The sequence below is a fragment of the Chironomus tepperi genome, unplaced genomic scaffold (assembly GCF_022539635.2).
Source record: "Chironomus tepperi strain 1889 unplaced genomic scaffold, CSIRO-AGI_Ctep_v1 contig_337, whole genome shotgun sequence".
Lineage (NCBI taxonomy): Eukaryota > Metazoa > Arthropoda > Insecta > Diptera > Chironomidae > Chironomus > Chironomus tepperi.
The window spans coordinates 3,505,533-3,521,593 of record NW_027226459.1 but is presented as its reverse complement, the minus strand read 5'-3'; the positions used below and the strand labels follow the sequence as shown (position 1 = coordinate 3,521,593).

General features: G+C 30.8%; 1 protein-coding gene across 1 annotated transcript; it reads right to left on the bottom strand.

Annotated features, from left to right (window-relative positions):
- Positions 1–520: 520 nt before the first annotated feature.
- Positions 521–14,630, bottom strand: LOC139093667 (bromodomain-containing protein DDB_G0280777-like). The gene is made up of 3 exons (XM_070644442.1): positions 14,459–14,630; positions 7,285–8,828; positions 521–859 (listed from the first exon to the last, which is right to left on the bottom strand). Exons 2-3 carry the CDS (start codon positions 8,617–8,619, stop codon positions 755–757), a joined length of 1,440 nt encoding a protein of 479 aa, XP_070500543.1. The 5' UTR covers positions 8,620–8,828; positions 14,459–14,630; the 3' UTR covers positions 521–754.
- Positions 14,631–16,061: the final 1,431 nt, after the last annotated feature.

Sequence of the window (16,061 nt, the reverse complement as noted above, 5' to 3'; positions counted from 1 at the left end):
TGTGGACAATGGATTCAACTAAGAAGACAACAAAACAGTCTGATTAAGGATTTAAAAAAGATTTTTGACAATTTTAAATTCTTAAAATAATTTTATAATTTTTAAATTTTTGAAATCATTTCTAAAACTTAAAGTTTTATTATAAATTTTTTAAAAAATTGAATTTTAAAATTTAAAAAATTTGAAAACTTAAATTTTTGAAATTTAAAGTTTAAAAATTTTGAAATTTAAAGTTTAAATGTTTGAAATTCAAAATCAAAAAATTTTGAAATTTAAAATTTGAAGTTAAATAAAAAATCATTCAATTTCTAAACCTAATAAATTTAATTATTTTCAAATCCATCCACACATATTCCAATAATTTAACTCATAATCAACATTAAAAGCAGCAAAAAGTTTAAAATTGACTTTAGTCCTTTATCTTCAATTAAAATTCCATCAGTATCTGATTTTAAAAAGCTTCAAAAATTCTTAAATTCTTCACATAGTTATTAATTGCATTATTTTATAGCACTTCAAAGACAAACTTAAGGCGAAAAAAAACTCAAAAAAAATTTCATATAAAACCAAAAAAATTGCATCAGCATGAACACAAATGTGCAGCATAATCGAAAAATAAATTATTAATTTTTCATATTCTTTTTTTGTTTTTTTGTATCTCTTATCATCATCAAAAGTCAGTCTTAAATGTTATTAATTACTCCGAAAAAAATCAATTAAGTGTAAGCGATTAAATTGTTAGTTTAATTAATATTTACTTGGATGTTCGCTTCAAGCCGTTAAGCTGTTGTGCAAGAGCTTCTTCATTTGTCACGAAACGCTTTCGAATCTTTGATGTTGGAAGTTGATTGTCTGACAACTGTAAATAAAAGTAAGAATAAGAGTTGATATTAATTACTTCATTTATTCATGGATGGGGGGTGTGGGGGGGGGGGTATGAGTGGCTACAAGTTGAGTTGGGTCCTTGACAAATTGGTTAACAGACACACAAATTGATGCTGACGATGAGCAGCTTTGAATTTAAAATAACTTTTTATCATTTTTTTTCTCCAAATTTTGTGGTTAAATTTCAATTTTTTGGTATTTTCATCCAAAAACTGCGCCATAAAATCTTTAAAATATTCTTTAATTTTTCATCTTGAAACAAAACAAAAAATGAATTTGTTTCTTTTTATTTACTTGACTTTATGACCATTATGTTCATCATTAATTTCATTTTTTTATTGCAATGTACATTGAAAATGTTATTTTTATGTCCAAAATTTCCATAGAATAAGCAGCAGGCATGCTCTCATCTCGCACTCTTTTTATTTGAAAATTCTTTTGTTGTTGGTGTTGGAGTTGCGCTAGGGGTTGTTAACTTGTTGTTTTTAAGGATTTTTGTATTTTTGAATTTTTTAAATTTTAAATTTTTTTGAAATCTTTTGAAATTTGTATTTTTAAATTTTGAAAAATTGGAATCTTTTAATTTTGAAAAGTTTGAATCTTTTAATTTTAAAAAATTATGAATTTTTAGATTTTCAAAAATCTTAACTTTTCAAAATTTGAAAATTCAAAATTTTCAATTTAAAGAAATTTGAATTTTTTTAATTTTAAATTTGTTGAATTTTTCAATTTTAAATAAGTTGAATTTTTAAATTTTTAAAAGATTCGAATTCTTTATTTTCAAAAATTGATTTTAAATTTTTAGTCTTCAATTTGCAAAGATTTGAACTTTTCAATTCAAAAATTGATTTTTTAGTTTTAAAAAGTTAAAATTTTCAATTTTATAATTATTGAATTTTCGAAATTTGTACTTTTTCAATCTTTTAAAATTTCAAATTTTCAAAAACAAATCAATTCTTTAATTTTAAAAATTTTGAATTTTCTTTTCAAAAGTTTAAAATTTCTCAATTACAAAAATTTTGAATTCTTCAATTTTAAAAATTTGAAATTTTTTCAATTTCAAAAGGTTTAAAAAATGATTTCCACCCCCTGATAATTATATTCTTCTATACACAAAATTATACAAAAGTTGTTGTTTCCGTACCGACCATAAAGAAAGACTCTCAAGATGCTTAAAGGTTAAAGGTTAGACAAATAAAATTCTTTCAAATTTCTATGTACATGTATGTGAAATATCTTTGCACCAAATGTGCTCTTTGTGCCTTGAATAAAAATTCTTTTCTTCATACTTTTGAGGTCTATTGTGTGTGGGAAGGACATGCTTGGTTATGCTGTATTTTCCTTTGAATCTAAAGTTATTGAACGTTATTATTTTTTGGTTGCAAATTTTGAATTTAATTTAAATTTTCCTAAGGACAACTTTGGAGTGGAATCAACCAGCGTACGTAGGTGGCTCTCAAACTCAAAAGTGCCTTATCATTTTTTGAGCTATTTTATCTCGATAATAGAACTTTTGACCTTTTTACATAAGATATTATTATGATGATATTCCTATGTAGCATGAAGGCGTTGTGTGACATTTCAGAACATTGTTATCGTAGATGGAAAATATTTTATTATTTTAGAAAAAAGAAACTTTCTCAATTTGTGCAAAATACACAAGTATTATTGAAGCTTATTTTGTCATGTCTCGGTGCGTTATTGGAGCTTGAATGAGAGAGTCAAGGTAATTTTCATTCAAGGATTGGATGGTGCTTGGGGGGAGATGTGGAGAATTATGAGAGAATAAGAGGGTTGAGGGGTTGAAGAGAGGAATTTCGATAGAATTAGAGGGTTGAGGGGCAGTCAGGGTGTGTTGTTGGATTGTTTGCAGCATATTCGTACTCTAAATTGAAGCTGGACTGCGTCAAGTCTACAGTGTGTTTTGACATTTGTGGAAATATGGGACTTGAAGCAAAGGTGTGGTCTGAAGCTTGTTGAAGGAGGTTTTGTAAGGAAACTGAAGAATTTTTCCAAAAATTGAGGGTTTTGACGCCCAAAACTCCCCTCTTCCTTCTTAAATTCGACCCTGACTAGAACTATGGTTGTTAATCACAACAATTCTTCCTGGTCTTCCCTGAAGCAGATATGATCAGATTGTCTCCCTTGCAATCCCGACAATGACTTTGTATACCTTCCTTGGACTCCTGCTATTCAAACTCTTCCATTTGCCCATCAATTCGAACCCAAACAACAGCCACGTGTCCTTTAAAACATCCAGAAACTTCATCAATTTAAATTAATTTCTTAGAATAGCCTCGCGTAAATTAAATCCACTTTATAGCCTACATTTCATGCAATATCCACATCGAAAATTTCCCGACATAATTCACAAACATCCTCATATTACATTTACGGCGATTCCAACAAAGTCTCAAAGTTGTACGCAATGAAAAACTTTTTTATTTTACATTCCCATGACAATCTCTAATTTCCTCATAGGTCTTCAGTACGCACACAGAAAAATTATTTTGCTTCCATTTTTAAATTCAATAAGGCACGAAAAAGCTTTAAAAAGTAATTTTTCAACTAGCAAAAATTTCATTTCTCGCGAGGACATGTCTTGATGTTGATGTTAACACAAGTATGAAGATGACAATCCACAAGAAACATTCACATTATTTGTAATGCCTTTGCTTCTTCCTTCTTCTTGTGTAATAAACATCTGCCTCTTATATATGTGTGTGCTTGCTACTTCTTTTAATACACAAAAGCAACATTTCCTCTGGAAATAGCAGAAATCGATGGAAATGATTATTTTGAGCAAACAACAAGGCGCCTATTTTATTGTGTGTCTCTCTATGGATACATTTCTGTTTCTCGCATCAATAAGCAGACAGCAATTCATGAAAGAAAGTGAAGGGGGGTAGATGGAGCTGGGGGATGGGGGTATATACGTCTCGTTGTATTTCATAAGAAGTGGTTATAAATTTCAATAATTATATCAATATGGATTATGGAAATATGAGTGATGTGGAAGAGCTATTGAGTAACTTTTGTGACAGTTTTTGGGAATCATCGAGAGAATTTTGAGGCAATTTTGAATTGTTTTTGATGCGTGATTGTGAATTTCTTGAAAACAGTAAAATAGCAGCGGTGGCGTAGTGGTTAGAGCGTCGGACAACCGACTCAAACGACCTCTAACGACCCGGGTTCGATCCCAGGGATAGTCAAGTCTTAATCTGGTGCTTTTTCACTGTTTCTAGTCATTTAAAGTCGGTTTGTGTATTTGGGACATACAAATTGTACCTAACTACATTGCATTGGTGTATGTTCAATGCATTGGTCCATGCAACTTTGCAGTTGGAAAGCATTGTTTGGATGAATGACGGCAGTTACTCAACTATGGACTTATTGAAGCTTTGAGAACCTGATGCGTAGTTTCAGGAGGGAAGAAGGGTTAATCCAGATCCCCAACCTCCCCAACCTCAATACCTCCCTAGTCCATGACATACAATCTTGCTCCTTCCCTCTCTTCCTCCCATCCCCATCCTAAACTCATCCAACAAACTAAAAACAACATAAATAAACATTTTTTTGCTCTCTTTTTCTCTTATGTCACCCTACTTGCTTCATTCCTCCCGCTACTACAAAAGAAGAAGCATAGAATATGAAAAACTATGCGTGATAAAAATAGAAAGTTCTTTTTTTGCTCATATTGTGAATGGAAATCAAGTGAGAGAGACGAAAACAGCACAAAAAAATATATTTACGATAGTTGGATGAAGATAAGTTGGATGCAGGGCCTTGGAAGGGGGTGTTTTTGGAGGAACTGATGCCAATAATTCAGCATAGCTAGTCCAACAATTTTATCCATAATAAATTCAATGTAGCTGTTATGCTGTGTCGATATTTATGCAAAGTAAGCTTTTATCATTGTTGATTCATGCTATTTTGTATGTAAAATGAGGCAGTGAAGCAGCAGCAGCAACTGCTACCCCATTGCTGACTCAATTCTCCATCCTATTCATTTTATATCATTATTATTATTGTTACTGTATTGTTCTTGCTGTGCATTCAAAAATAGTTTCTAAAAATAAACTTTCATTTTTTATGTCTTGTTGCTGTATGGAATATACAATGAGATAAGTTGATATGGGGGGTGAATTGGAGCTGTTTTAAAGCTCTGTTAAGCTCTTTACGTATAAGTTTGATTTTTTTATTGGAATTTTGCAGCTGCATTTCTATATTTAAAGTCCTGTCTTTATTGTTTCTATGAAGGACAGTGGTGGGCAACCTGTGTGGTGTGGGATGCTAGTGTGGCATGAACTGTCGAACCACCAAAATGTGCCGCAACACACAGGTTGCCCGACATGCATCTTGATGGTCCGACGGCTCATGACACACTAGTATGCCGCGCCACACAGGTTGCTTGCATCTTGGTGGTCCGACTGTTCATGAAACACTAAGTATGCCGCAACACAAAGGTTACCCAACAAGCATCTTGGTGGTCCGACGGTTCATGACACACAAGTATGCCGCACCACAAAGGTTGCCCACAACTGTTCTAGAGCTTGCTGCTTTCTATTTTAATAATGAATAATTTAAATACGACACAAAAATGCAACAACGTACATAGTTCAGTTCCTGCACCATAATTTCATGTCATGCAATAAATTTTACTTCCAATGTTACAGTTGCTAGCATTAAAATAAGCGTCACTAATGACGCACACAGCTTATGATCATCAATCATTATAAATTCATAATCGCTATGGGAAAAAAGTTGCGTTTTTAGTATAATTTTTTTACTATTTTGTCATAGTCAGTTGATAAACAATTCGTAGTGGAATGACGAAAAAGTAAGTATATATAATTTTGAGATTGTCACATAGCAACGATGAAAATGTTATGCTATATTTAGTATCATGAAGTGAATCTGTTTTTCATATTATGAAGAGCTTGATAAGTTTGACGTACATAGAGTTGGAACTTTTATATATTTTTTGAAATGTTGCAGCTTTTTACTGCTTCATGACAGGTTGATGTCAAGTTTGATATTGAAAAAGCTAGTCAACAGTGTTTTGGATGTGGATATTTTTTGATTATTTTTATTGGGAAAGTTTAAGGTCATTTTTATGGATGTGGAAATTGGATTTTGATGTTGAAATGTTTGAAATTGAAATTTTCAAGAAATAAAATCTAATTTTAAATTTTTGAAACATTCAAATTTAAACTTTTTTAAAAGTTCAAACTTAAATTTTTTTCTTAAACTTAAAAATTTCAAAAATAAAATTCAAATTTGAAACTTTTAAAAATTCAAAATATAATTTTTGAGAATTTCAAACTTAAACTTTCTCAAAAATTCAAACTTAAAATTTTTAAATTTTAGAAAATCGAACATAAATTTTTGAAAAAATTGGAATTTAAAATTCTTAAAAAATTCAAATAATAATCAATAATTCAAATTTTTTAAAATTGAAAAATATTTAAAATTTAGAAATTTTGTTTTTTATAAGCTTTCAATTTAATCAAATTTTTGAATTTGAGAAATTGAAAAATTCACTGCCAAAAATTCAAATTTTAAAATTGTCGAGATTTTCTAAAATTTAAAATTCATTTTTAAAATCAATTAAACGGTAAAATATTTGAATTTTATAAAATTTTGAATTTTAAAAACCATTTTTAAAGTTGAATTTTTTGATTTTTGAAAATTTAAAGAGAAAAATTCAATTTAAAAAGTGACCGAAAAAAATTGTAAAAAGAAATTTAAAAAAAAAATTGAATCATTGAATTTCATGAATTTAAAGTTTAACCATCAAAAATTAAAATTAAAAATCGAACTTGAAATTGAATTTTAGAAATTTAAATTTTAAAATTGAGCTTAAAGTTTGAATCTTAAAAGTTTAAAATTTAACTTTCAAAAATTGAAATTCAAAAATTGACCATTAAAATTTCAAAAGCCCAATTCAATTAATTGAATATTCAAATTTAATCAACCAAATTCATTTCGAAACAATTCAACAATGGACCATAACAAAAAAATCAGTAAGCAGCTTAAGCATTAATACTTTTTTCACACAACCCAAGCATCAACCTTGATATTAAATAAAACTGCGCATTTCCATCGTAAAATGACCTTTTCAACTCCTTTTTTTTCCCTATCATCTATTAATACTTATTATTGTATGGCGCAGTTTCTCGGTTACTCTTTTGTTTGTTTGCTTTTCAAATTATTGCTTGGTTCTTTAGCAACTCTTATTTTTTTGTTATTTTTCCTCAAAAAAAAAACAATTTTTTTTGCTATTTTTAGATGAAAAAACCTTCTTTGTTCAATTTTACTTCTTTTGTGTGCTTGTGTCAATGTCAATTAGATATCAACATGCGGAATCATCATTAATAATGTATAAGATATACTCACATGGCTAAGACTCTGCTCCATATCAATTATTTGCTTGATTGTTTTATAAATTGGTGATGCCTGCTCAGTTGATGGCTGCTTCTCATCGACTTTTGTGCCTAATGATTTCATAATTGACTCGGTAAATGGTCGTCGTACGGGTGTTGCTGGACGTGGTAGGACAACTTCTTTTTGTCCTTTATGTAATTTACCAAGTAATTTTGAATTGTCTGTTAATGCCTTAACTGTCGATGTTGTTATTGATGCTGATGCTGTTGATGATGAGACAGGCTTCGATGTTGTCACTGTGGATGTCTTCGATGTTACTTTTGTTTGTGTTTGTTTGCCGTCGGCAAAATCCTTTTTCGGTTGTATGCTGCGCTTCTGTCCGCCCCAATTAATCCATTCGTCATCATAATTATCGGGTTCCATAACATCATCATCGTCATTCTCCGGTGGCATGTCTTGTTGCCAATCTTGATTGCTATAAATTTGTTGCTTTGGCATCTCATAACTACGTGCTATATTCATATTCTTACGATTTTGTTTTAGTTCCTTTAATTCCTTGACCATTTCATCATCATAATCAATTGGACGTTGTTGATATTGTGGTTGAGGCTGTTGTTGCTGTTGTGGCATATAATTTTCATATGTATTTGGATCAAGTAGAATTGCAGTCTGATCATACCAATCTGTTGGCTGATCCATCATCTCATAATCATCAAATTCACTTGATGGCTTGAGATTATAAAGTTCTTGTATTTGTTGCAATTGTTGGGTACGTCCTTGCAAGCTATCTAATTGTTTATTATATAAAGCTAAGTTTTGCATAAATGCAGCATTATTGCGTGCTCTCTCATTCTCCTCGAGTATCTCCTCATGCAAATAATCAAGAGGATTTGTTGTTTCTATTCGATCTTCCTCTGTCATATAACTTGGACGTGCAAAGTAGTATGGCTTTGGATTATAATCACCATGATAGGTTGGAATGCCATACAGTGTCTCTTGATATTGATCACGCTGTTGTGGATAATAGAAATAACTAGGATTTGATCTATAATTATAATCATCAGCAATACGCTGTGGCTGTTGTGGGGGTTGTGACTGTTGTTGTGACTGTTGCTGTGACTGTTGTTGCATATATGGTACAGATAAATATTGCATTTGCTGTGGCTGTAGATAACTTGTACTTGCTCGATTATCATAATACTGTGGCGTAAGTTGTTGCTGTGAATACATTGGCACCATTGGCGCAAGCATACTATTCGAGCGACGTTTTGCATTGCCATAAATCGAATATGATTGTGCTAGGCCACATGTCACAACAATAATATTAATGACAATTATTAGCTTCATTTTTTTTTTTGGTTACTTCCTTTCTAGTTCCACTTCTATTTACACATACAACAAAATTATGTCTTTTTTTATATAAAAAATTACAGCTGAAGAAGCTTTTGCCTTTCCTCTGCGACTGTATTTGTTTCGTCGAGAATGGAAATGAACAGAAAAAACACAAAAAAAAGTTTCACTGCTGATAATTCCCTCACGCTTCACTTCACCTGTTGCTGTATTTCGGTATGGAAGAAAAAATGGAAATAAAAGAGAGAAATAAGTATTGTATACATTAAAGGAAATAGAGGTGATTGTTATGAATAGCTTTGAAATGAGAGTTTTGTTGAATGATTTAAATAAAAGGGGAGCTTTTGAAGTTGTTTGTGTAGCTTGCTCTTTGAGTTGTTGTACCTTTAGTGATTTTACCCAGGATTTCTTTCTATACCGAGCGATACGAATGAAGGAGGCTCCGGCAGGGAGCTTTTAAGGAGCTCTACTAAAGCTATTTTATTATCACCAAATGACTGCCTAATTTAGACGGCTTAGACGGAACCTTCCTCATTTGAGTCACTCGAGTAACACCAAAGTAAAGCAGCCTTAATGTGGCATCCATATTGCTGCTGATTGGCTGCTTTAACGGAGCTTTAGAAGCTCCTTCTTCTGTATTATTAGAATATTTATATGATTGTAATGTTGAGGATCATTGTGCCTTATTGACATAATGATTAAGAGTTCCGGCATCTTATGGGAATCGAACACACATCCTCTCAATTAGAGTGATTCAGATTGCCTAGTCACTCACTCTAGCCATAGTACTCATCTTATTCTACCACTGACAAAATCCCCTACATATGGTTCGATCCCCCACAAATTCCACTCATTCTACTCAACCCAGACACCACAAACATTACCAACCCTCCAATGTTAATGCAATAATCATTACTTCCTTTATATCCGTGAGAAAATTCACAAACGTGATTTAAAAATAATCCATTTTTATTGATATATTGAAATAATTTATTCATATATTACTTTGTCGTGGCCTTCTAGGCATTCTCAATTTTGATGAAATTTTTATTAAATGTTTTTCTGCAAAAAAGCTTTTTTTTTTCGTCTGTGACTTTGTTGCTCCATTTATGAGATTCTGACGTACTTCTTTGTACTTTTTTTAATAGGAAGTATTTCAAGGATTTCTTGTTTTTTTGAGGGATATTCGAGATTGTTTATTAACATTTAATAAGATTCTATTTTTGAGAGATTTCTTGAAGGTATTTGGTGATGGTTTTTGATTAAAAATTGAGGCTATTTGAATCAGTGGTCTTGTAGGTCAATTTTGAGATAAATGGAGGGTTTGGACACACTTCATCGGTCATTTAACAGAGGAATAGCCATAAAATTCAAGTGTGTATCCCCAACGACCCTCTGGCTACCCCTCAGCACCCTGAATATCCCACAGAATCCTAATCCTTAGATGAATAGTCAATTAGAAGGTTTGATACTCATGTCCCTAATTTATACGATTTAAATGCAGTTCTACAGTCAAATTGAACAATATTCTTCAACTTACGTCTACCGACGGCTCAAAATGCATCCAAAGCTCGCCCAAATTTCGCTAATCAACATTCCAATAAATGCAAATATTGACAAATATCATCAATACATTGATACATCAAGGATGAATTACATAAAGTATTTCAATTTCCCATCACAGCACGACTCCAAAAAACTTCCATACATGAAGTCACTCGCATGCCTATTCGAGAAAATTCTTTATGTCTATCCATGAATTTCATTACATATGATTTGAAAGTATTTCCTTACTAATTGCATAATCCATTGGAAGCCATCATTATGACATTTTTTTGTTTTTTGTGAATTGAAATCCATTTGATACATTAAAGATAATTGAAATTGAATTTTGACATTTTCCAAAAGTTACTGAGTCATTGCAATGATTATTTGATGAAAAAATATTGAATTTCTGTTCGTTAAATTACTTGAAGTTAAATGGCATGAATGTGTGGTTGATGAAATTTTTAAGAAGCATAAAATGTTGATGATGATAAGTTCATTAAACTTGAAAAAAAAAGACTTTCGAGAAATTTCTTGATGGATGGAATAGGTTTCTTGGTAATTTTTGTGAGAAAACATTTGTAAAAGTCTTTAAAAATTCAATTTTGAATTGCAAAATTTGTTTGAAAAATTGAAGGATTTTTGAATTTTAACTTCGAAAGTTTGTGAAAATTTGAAATTTAAATTGTGAATTTAGGAATTTTAAAATTTCAATTAAGATTTCAAATTTATTCGAGATTTCAATTTTAATCGAAATTTGGAAATTTCAAATGAAAATTTCAAAGATTTCTAAAAATTTTCAATCAATTTTTGAATTTAGATTTAATTCTAAAGTTACAAATTTTTAATATTCATGATTTCAAGTTTAAAGATTTTGAAATTCATAATGAAAATTCTAAAATTGAAGATTTTTAAAATTTCTCAAAATTTTCTTTCAATATTTGATTTTTGAAGTTTTTGAAATTTAAAAAGCGAATTTTAAATTAAAGATTTTAAATTGCTTAATAGTTTCAATTTTGAAATGCAAATTCTTAAGTTACAAAGTTTTAAAATTTTTCAATTGTTCAATTTTGAAGATTTTGAAAATTTTGAAATTTTAATTGCAAGTAGAAAGTTTTTAAATGTTTTTTATTAATTTTGAAGTTTTACAAAGTTTACGAATTTCCAAAATCTTCAATTTCAAAGATTTTAAAACTTGAAAATCAAATTTTAAAATTACAATTCTTTTAATTCTTTAAAGATTTTAATCAATTATTCAATTTTGAATTTAATAAATTTTCCAATTCGAAAATAATTTTGAATTAAGAATTTTCCCATAAATTTCCATTCAATCCAACACAATACAATTCCTTTCAACAATTCTACACATCAAAATCAATAAAATTAAATTTCATGAAATCGATACATAAACAATAATTACACATTCCAATTTTCAAATTCTAGCAAATTAATTAAAATTTACAATTTACTTGCTTCAAGCTATCAAATTTCTGTTAATTTATTCATTTTATATTACAAGGTTTTTGTAACAAGATCCGATTTTTATGCATTTTGATTCGGAAAATTTAATTTGTTTTTGACATTAAATAAAATATAAAAAGAATTATGTCGTAATACGTAACATATTGCGTAATATCAAATGGATTATCTTGTTATTCTACGTATTAAAGGAACAATTCCGAATTATGTATTTATGGGTTTTGATTTCCATCGATGATGATCTGATTAAATTCGACTAGTTCTAAGAAGGACTAAGGTCGTCATGATGCGATTTATCGTCCTTAGGAAGAGATATTTCGAGAAATTGCGCATCAAAAGTTTGACAAATTCATCCAAAAAATGATCGAATTTAAGTCAAATTACTTGAAAATTGGAAATTCATGACATGAAAAATTGAGGAAAAATCTCCGGAAAATCCCAAATAACCCCATTAATCCAAAACCACTACAGCTCAATCTCCATTAATAAGAATTCCTTCAGACTGTAAAGAAGAACAAACTTTTCATTAAAAATTATCTCACTCGAAATTCAACCCCAAAATGATTTTGAGCTAGATCAATCAGAAATGTTGTAGGATAAAAAAATTTAGAAAATTCTATTAAGGGAACTGTTCACTTGTTAGGTAACCTTAATAATTGACTTTTTTGGGAATCATGACCTCCTGATTCATCTTGTCTTGAAACAAAAGCTACTTAAAATGTATATTTGATTCTCAACTTAGTTATGGGGGTTGGGGGTAGGTCTACCTCTTGGGTAATCGAGCCGGTTCCAAGCCGGCGTAACTCTAACATGCTCAAATGAACACAAATACGTTAGAAATAGTCATCGACTGGACATTAACTTGAATTACAACGTATTTTCAATTGAGGGCTCTACAACCGTCCCAAACTACCTCAACAACCCCCACCAACTCTCCAATAATTTGTTCCTTTCATTTTCTCTCATCAACTTCAAACAATTTTCACAACTCAAAGGACAAGAAAAATGTGTTTTAGACTTTTTTCTCAACCGAAAATTTTAATTTCTACAAAAAACTTTTTTTCCTCCTTCTTTTTTATGCTTTATTTTCCATTTCCTTTTTATTGGCTGCATGATGGAAGAAAATTATATCATTTGAGGAAGAAAAAAGGAATCGTTCATGGTTGCGAAGCCGCATTAATGAAAGGAATGAAAAAGAAATGATGAAAGAAGCTGCAGATTTTGAGTTTTTGATGAGAAGTTTTATGAAAGAGACTCATTTGTACTTTTGGGGGGTTTGTGATGAAGAAAGGAAAAGTTTGGAAAATTTGGGGAAATTTTCGGTGAGTTTTGGGAAATTTTTGTGGTTTTTTGTTAGTTTTTATGCTGATTTTTCATAATTTTGAGTCAAATTTAATCAAAAATTGCTTAAAAATTCAAATTTTTTTCAAATTTTTCTCAATTTCAGAGCTTTTTACGCAAAAATGATTCAAAATTTATTAAAAATGAAGATTTTTGCCTATAAAATCAGAAGCTGCGGTAAACATGGTATCTGATGTCAGAGCTTATATAATTTTTAATGTATCAACATCAAGATATTTATCGTTATTTCATAGATGGCATCAGTATCTATTTGAATATGAGTTTATCAGTGAATAAGTAGCTTTTTATGGATGTGTATGAAGAAAGGATGATATGGCTGAGAATATTAAGAATTTTGGAATCAATGACCTGATTGGGACTGTTCATTCATTGCAATCAAGTGACTGCAATGTGGCGTCTAAGTCTAAGTCTATCCCGGTCCCGATATTGAGAAACCATAGCTAATATTACAAAATATAGTCTAGTTATTAACCTAGACACTATGTCAAGTTGTCCTTTCGGGTTTGAGCTTAGTATCGATTCTACTTCTAGATTCCATAATATCCAATCCCAGACTTAAGGAACTAAACAAATAATCAACATTAATCCCCAATTCACAACTTCATTAGCAATTAAACAGTCCAACTTTTCCCATAAATCAATCATTTTCTTTATCACTTAAGGAAGAATGTTAGTAATCATCTTATGTGCTGTGCTTAAAAGATATTGTTGAAAGTTATTAGCCGTGGCACTTGACATAGAAGATAACAAAGTTCTTGAACGACTTATTGACATTTATTATTGGAATTTATGAGCTATTTTGATGGAAATTGAATATTTTTGACTTTATGCTGCATATTTTGCTAGATAGTCATTTAATATTCAGCTACAACTTGCAAAAATTGGAATTTTGTATGGAAAACTCAATTTGAGTCGACTCTTACACTTTGAGCTCTGCCTACAAGGATTCCTTAGTGATCAAAACCGTAACTACACAATTTTCTGCATCAGCCACAACATTTCATTCATTATAAGCACTAAAATCTTCATTTTCACAACAAAATTCCCATGAAACTCAGAAAATTCCCAATTTTTATTAAACACTTGACCCATTTATCATCCCGTCCATAAGAACTGTCCAAACAAAACAAAGCAATTATCTGCAAGACAGGTTCACACAAGCATGCAACCAATAATCCCTAGATTTAAGCTCACTGACATATGAAACTTGTATTATTTTATTTATTCATGATTATTCCAATGAGAGCGAACACAAAAAAACAGGATGAATGCCCTACTTTTTTCCATGTTTCTACATGCTTCCTTCGAGCAATGGAAAGTACTTGCAAAATTGACCTAATTTCAACAGGTTTTTTTTCCCTCTTTTTTTTCTCATTCTTTTTGAGTCTATGACGGCATGCGATGGCAATTTTTGGAATTAAATGTTCAGCTCATATTTCAAGTGACTTACCTCAAATATCGAAATTAACGGAAAATCGTAATGGAAAGTATGTATTTAAACAGGTTGTTTTTTTGCACGTAATCCACAGAAATAAGGTGTGTTTGATAGGACACAAGAAATAATGCTTAATTCCACTCAATTTTTCAAATTTTTTTTAAGGTTTTCACTTTTTTTAATTTATTTTTTTCTGTCTTTTTTCTTTAATTTTTTCACAATTTTTTTAATTTATAAAATATTTTTATTTATTTTTGTTTAATAATTTTTTTCGCGTTTCTCGCAATTCCAAAAAAAAGTTTGCAAGTATCACTATGAGTGTCTGAAAACCGATTGAAACATTTCAACCGAATTTCGTGTCTTTTATAGATGTTGACTTCGCTCTTGCGCTGCTTTCGGCTTTCACCCTTCGCCCACACATGAATGAAATTTTTCATCTCCATTGCCTCATACCACGTGCTGTATTCCACCCATCCATGGTATAATATACTTCTTACTTGCTGCTTTACGTCCCCCATCTCACCCGACTCTACATTCAACTACATAAACAATGAACGTGAGGGATATAAAAGAGAAAGAGAAACCGGCTCTTTTTTTTCTTCTTGTCCGTAATGAAAAAATTTACGTCAATCGAATGGAAGCCAGCACGAAGCTTTTTTTGCAGCACGACTACATACAACCGAAAGTTTATGATTGGAAGAGCGAAGCTTGTGTTTCGTATTATTGATCTGAAATTCGTATAAAGTACAGTTGTGTGCGTTTATAGACGAATGGACTGTGACGTCAGTCGGTTGCTGATGATATTGCTGTTGTTCAATTGACGTTTATGCTGGAAAATATGATAAAGGAATATTTTCTCTCGCTCGCGCTTTATAGCCAAAAAAAAGTTACTTTTTTTTATTAATGAAAATCGAAAAGAGATGGAAAATTACGGGATTTTTTTTGGAAGTGCTGCAAAAATTCCACTTTTATCACTTGAATTAAAAAAGACGAGGAAATATTTAAAAATGTTGATTGAATTTCATTCAGAATTATTCTCATCTCGTTTTATACACAAAAGGCTTCCTTTGTTCTGCATTCATTCAAAGTGTGATTCAATTTGTTGCATGACATTTTTTAAGTTCAGCTATTTTCCTTTTTTGTGAGAGCTTTTGTGAATGTGAACGGGTTTGATGAGGTTGTTAAGGAGTTTAGAGTAAATTGTGAGATAGATTTTGATAACAGGGTCTAGATAACGCAGTGGTGGAGAGCCTGTACTCACGGTACTCATGAGTAGCTGTTGTGCAGTGAGATTTTTCAAAAAACAATTAAAATTTATGTGATTCTGATGGTTAGGCGGAATATTATTAGAAAATCTTGTGTGTGTTGTGGCTTAAAACAGGTTACCCACTAAAGCAAGCGGCTCAAATTAAGAAAACGCTGCAAGGAACTTTAAAAGCTCCCCTAACTTCCTTTATTAACTTAAAATCGAAGCTGCCTAAATTTGGCAGCAATATGGACACCAAACACAGGCGGCTTCATTTGTGTCGCTTTGGGAATGAGATAAAGAGTCAATGTTAAATAATCCTGAATAGTAGAAGTCAGTTGATCAACCCAAAATCTGAAACCAGATCGACGT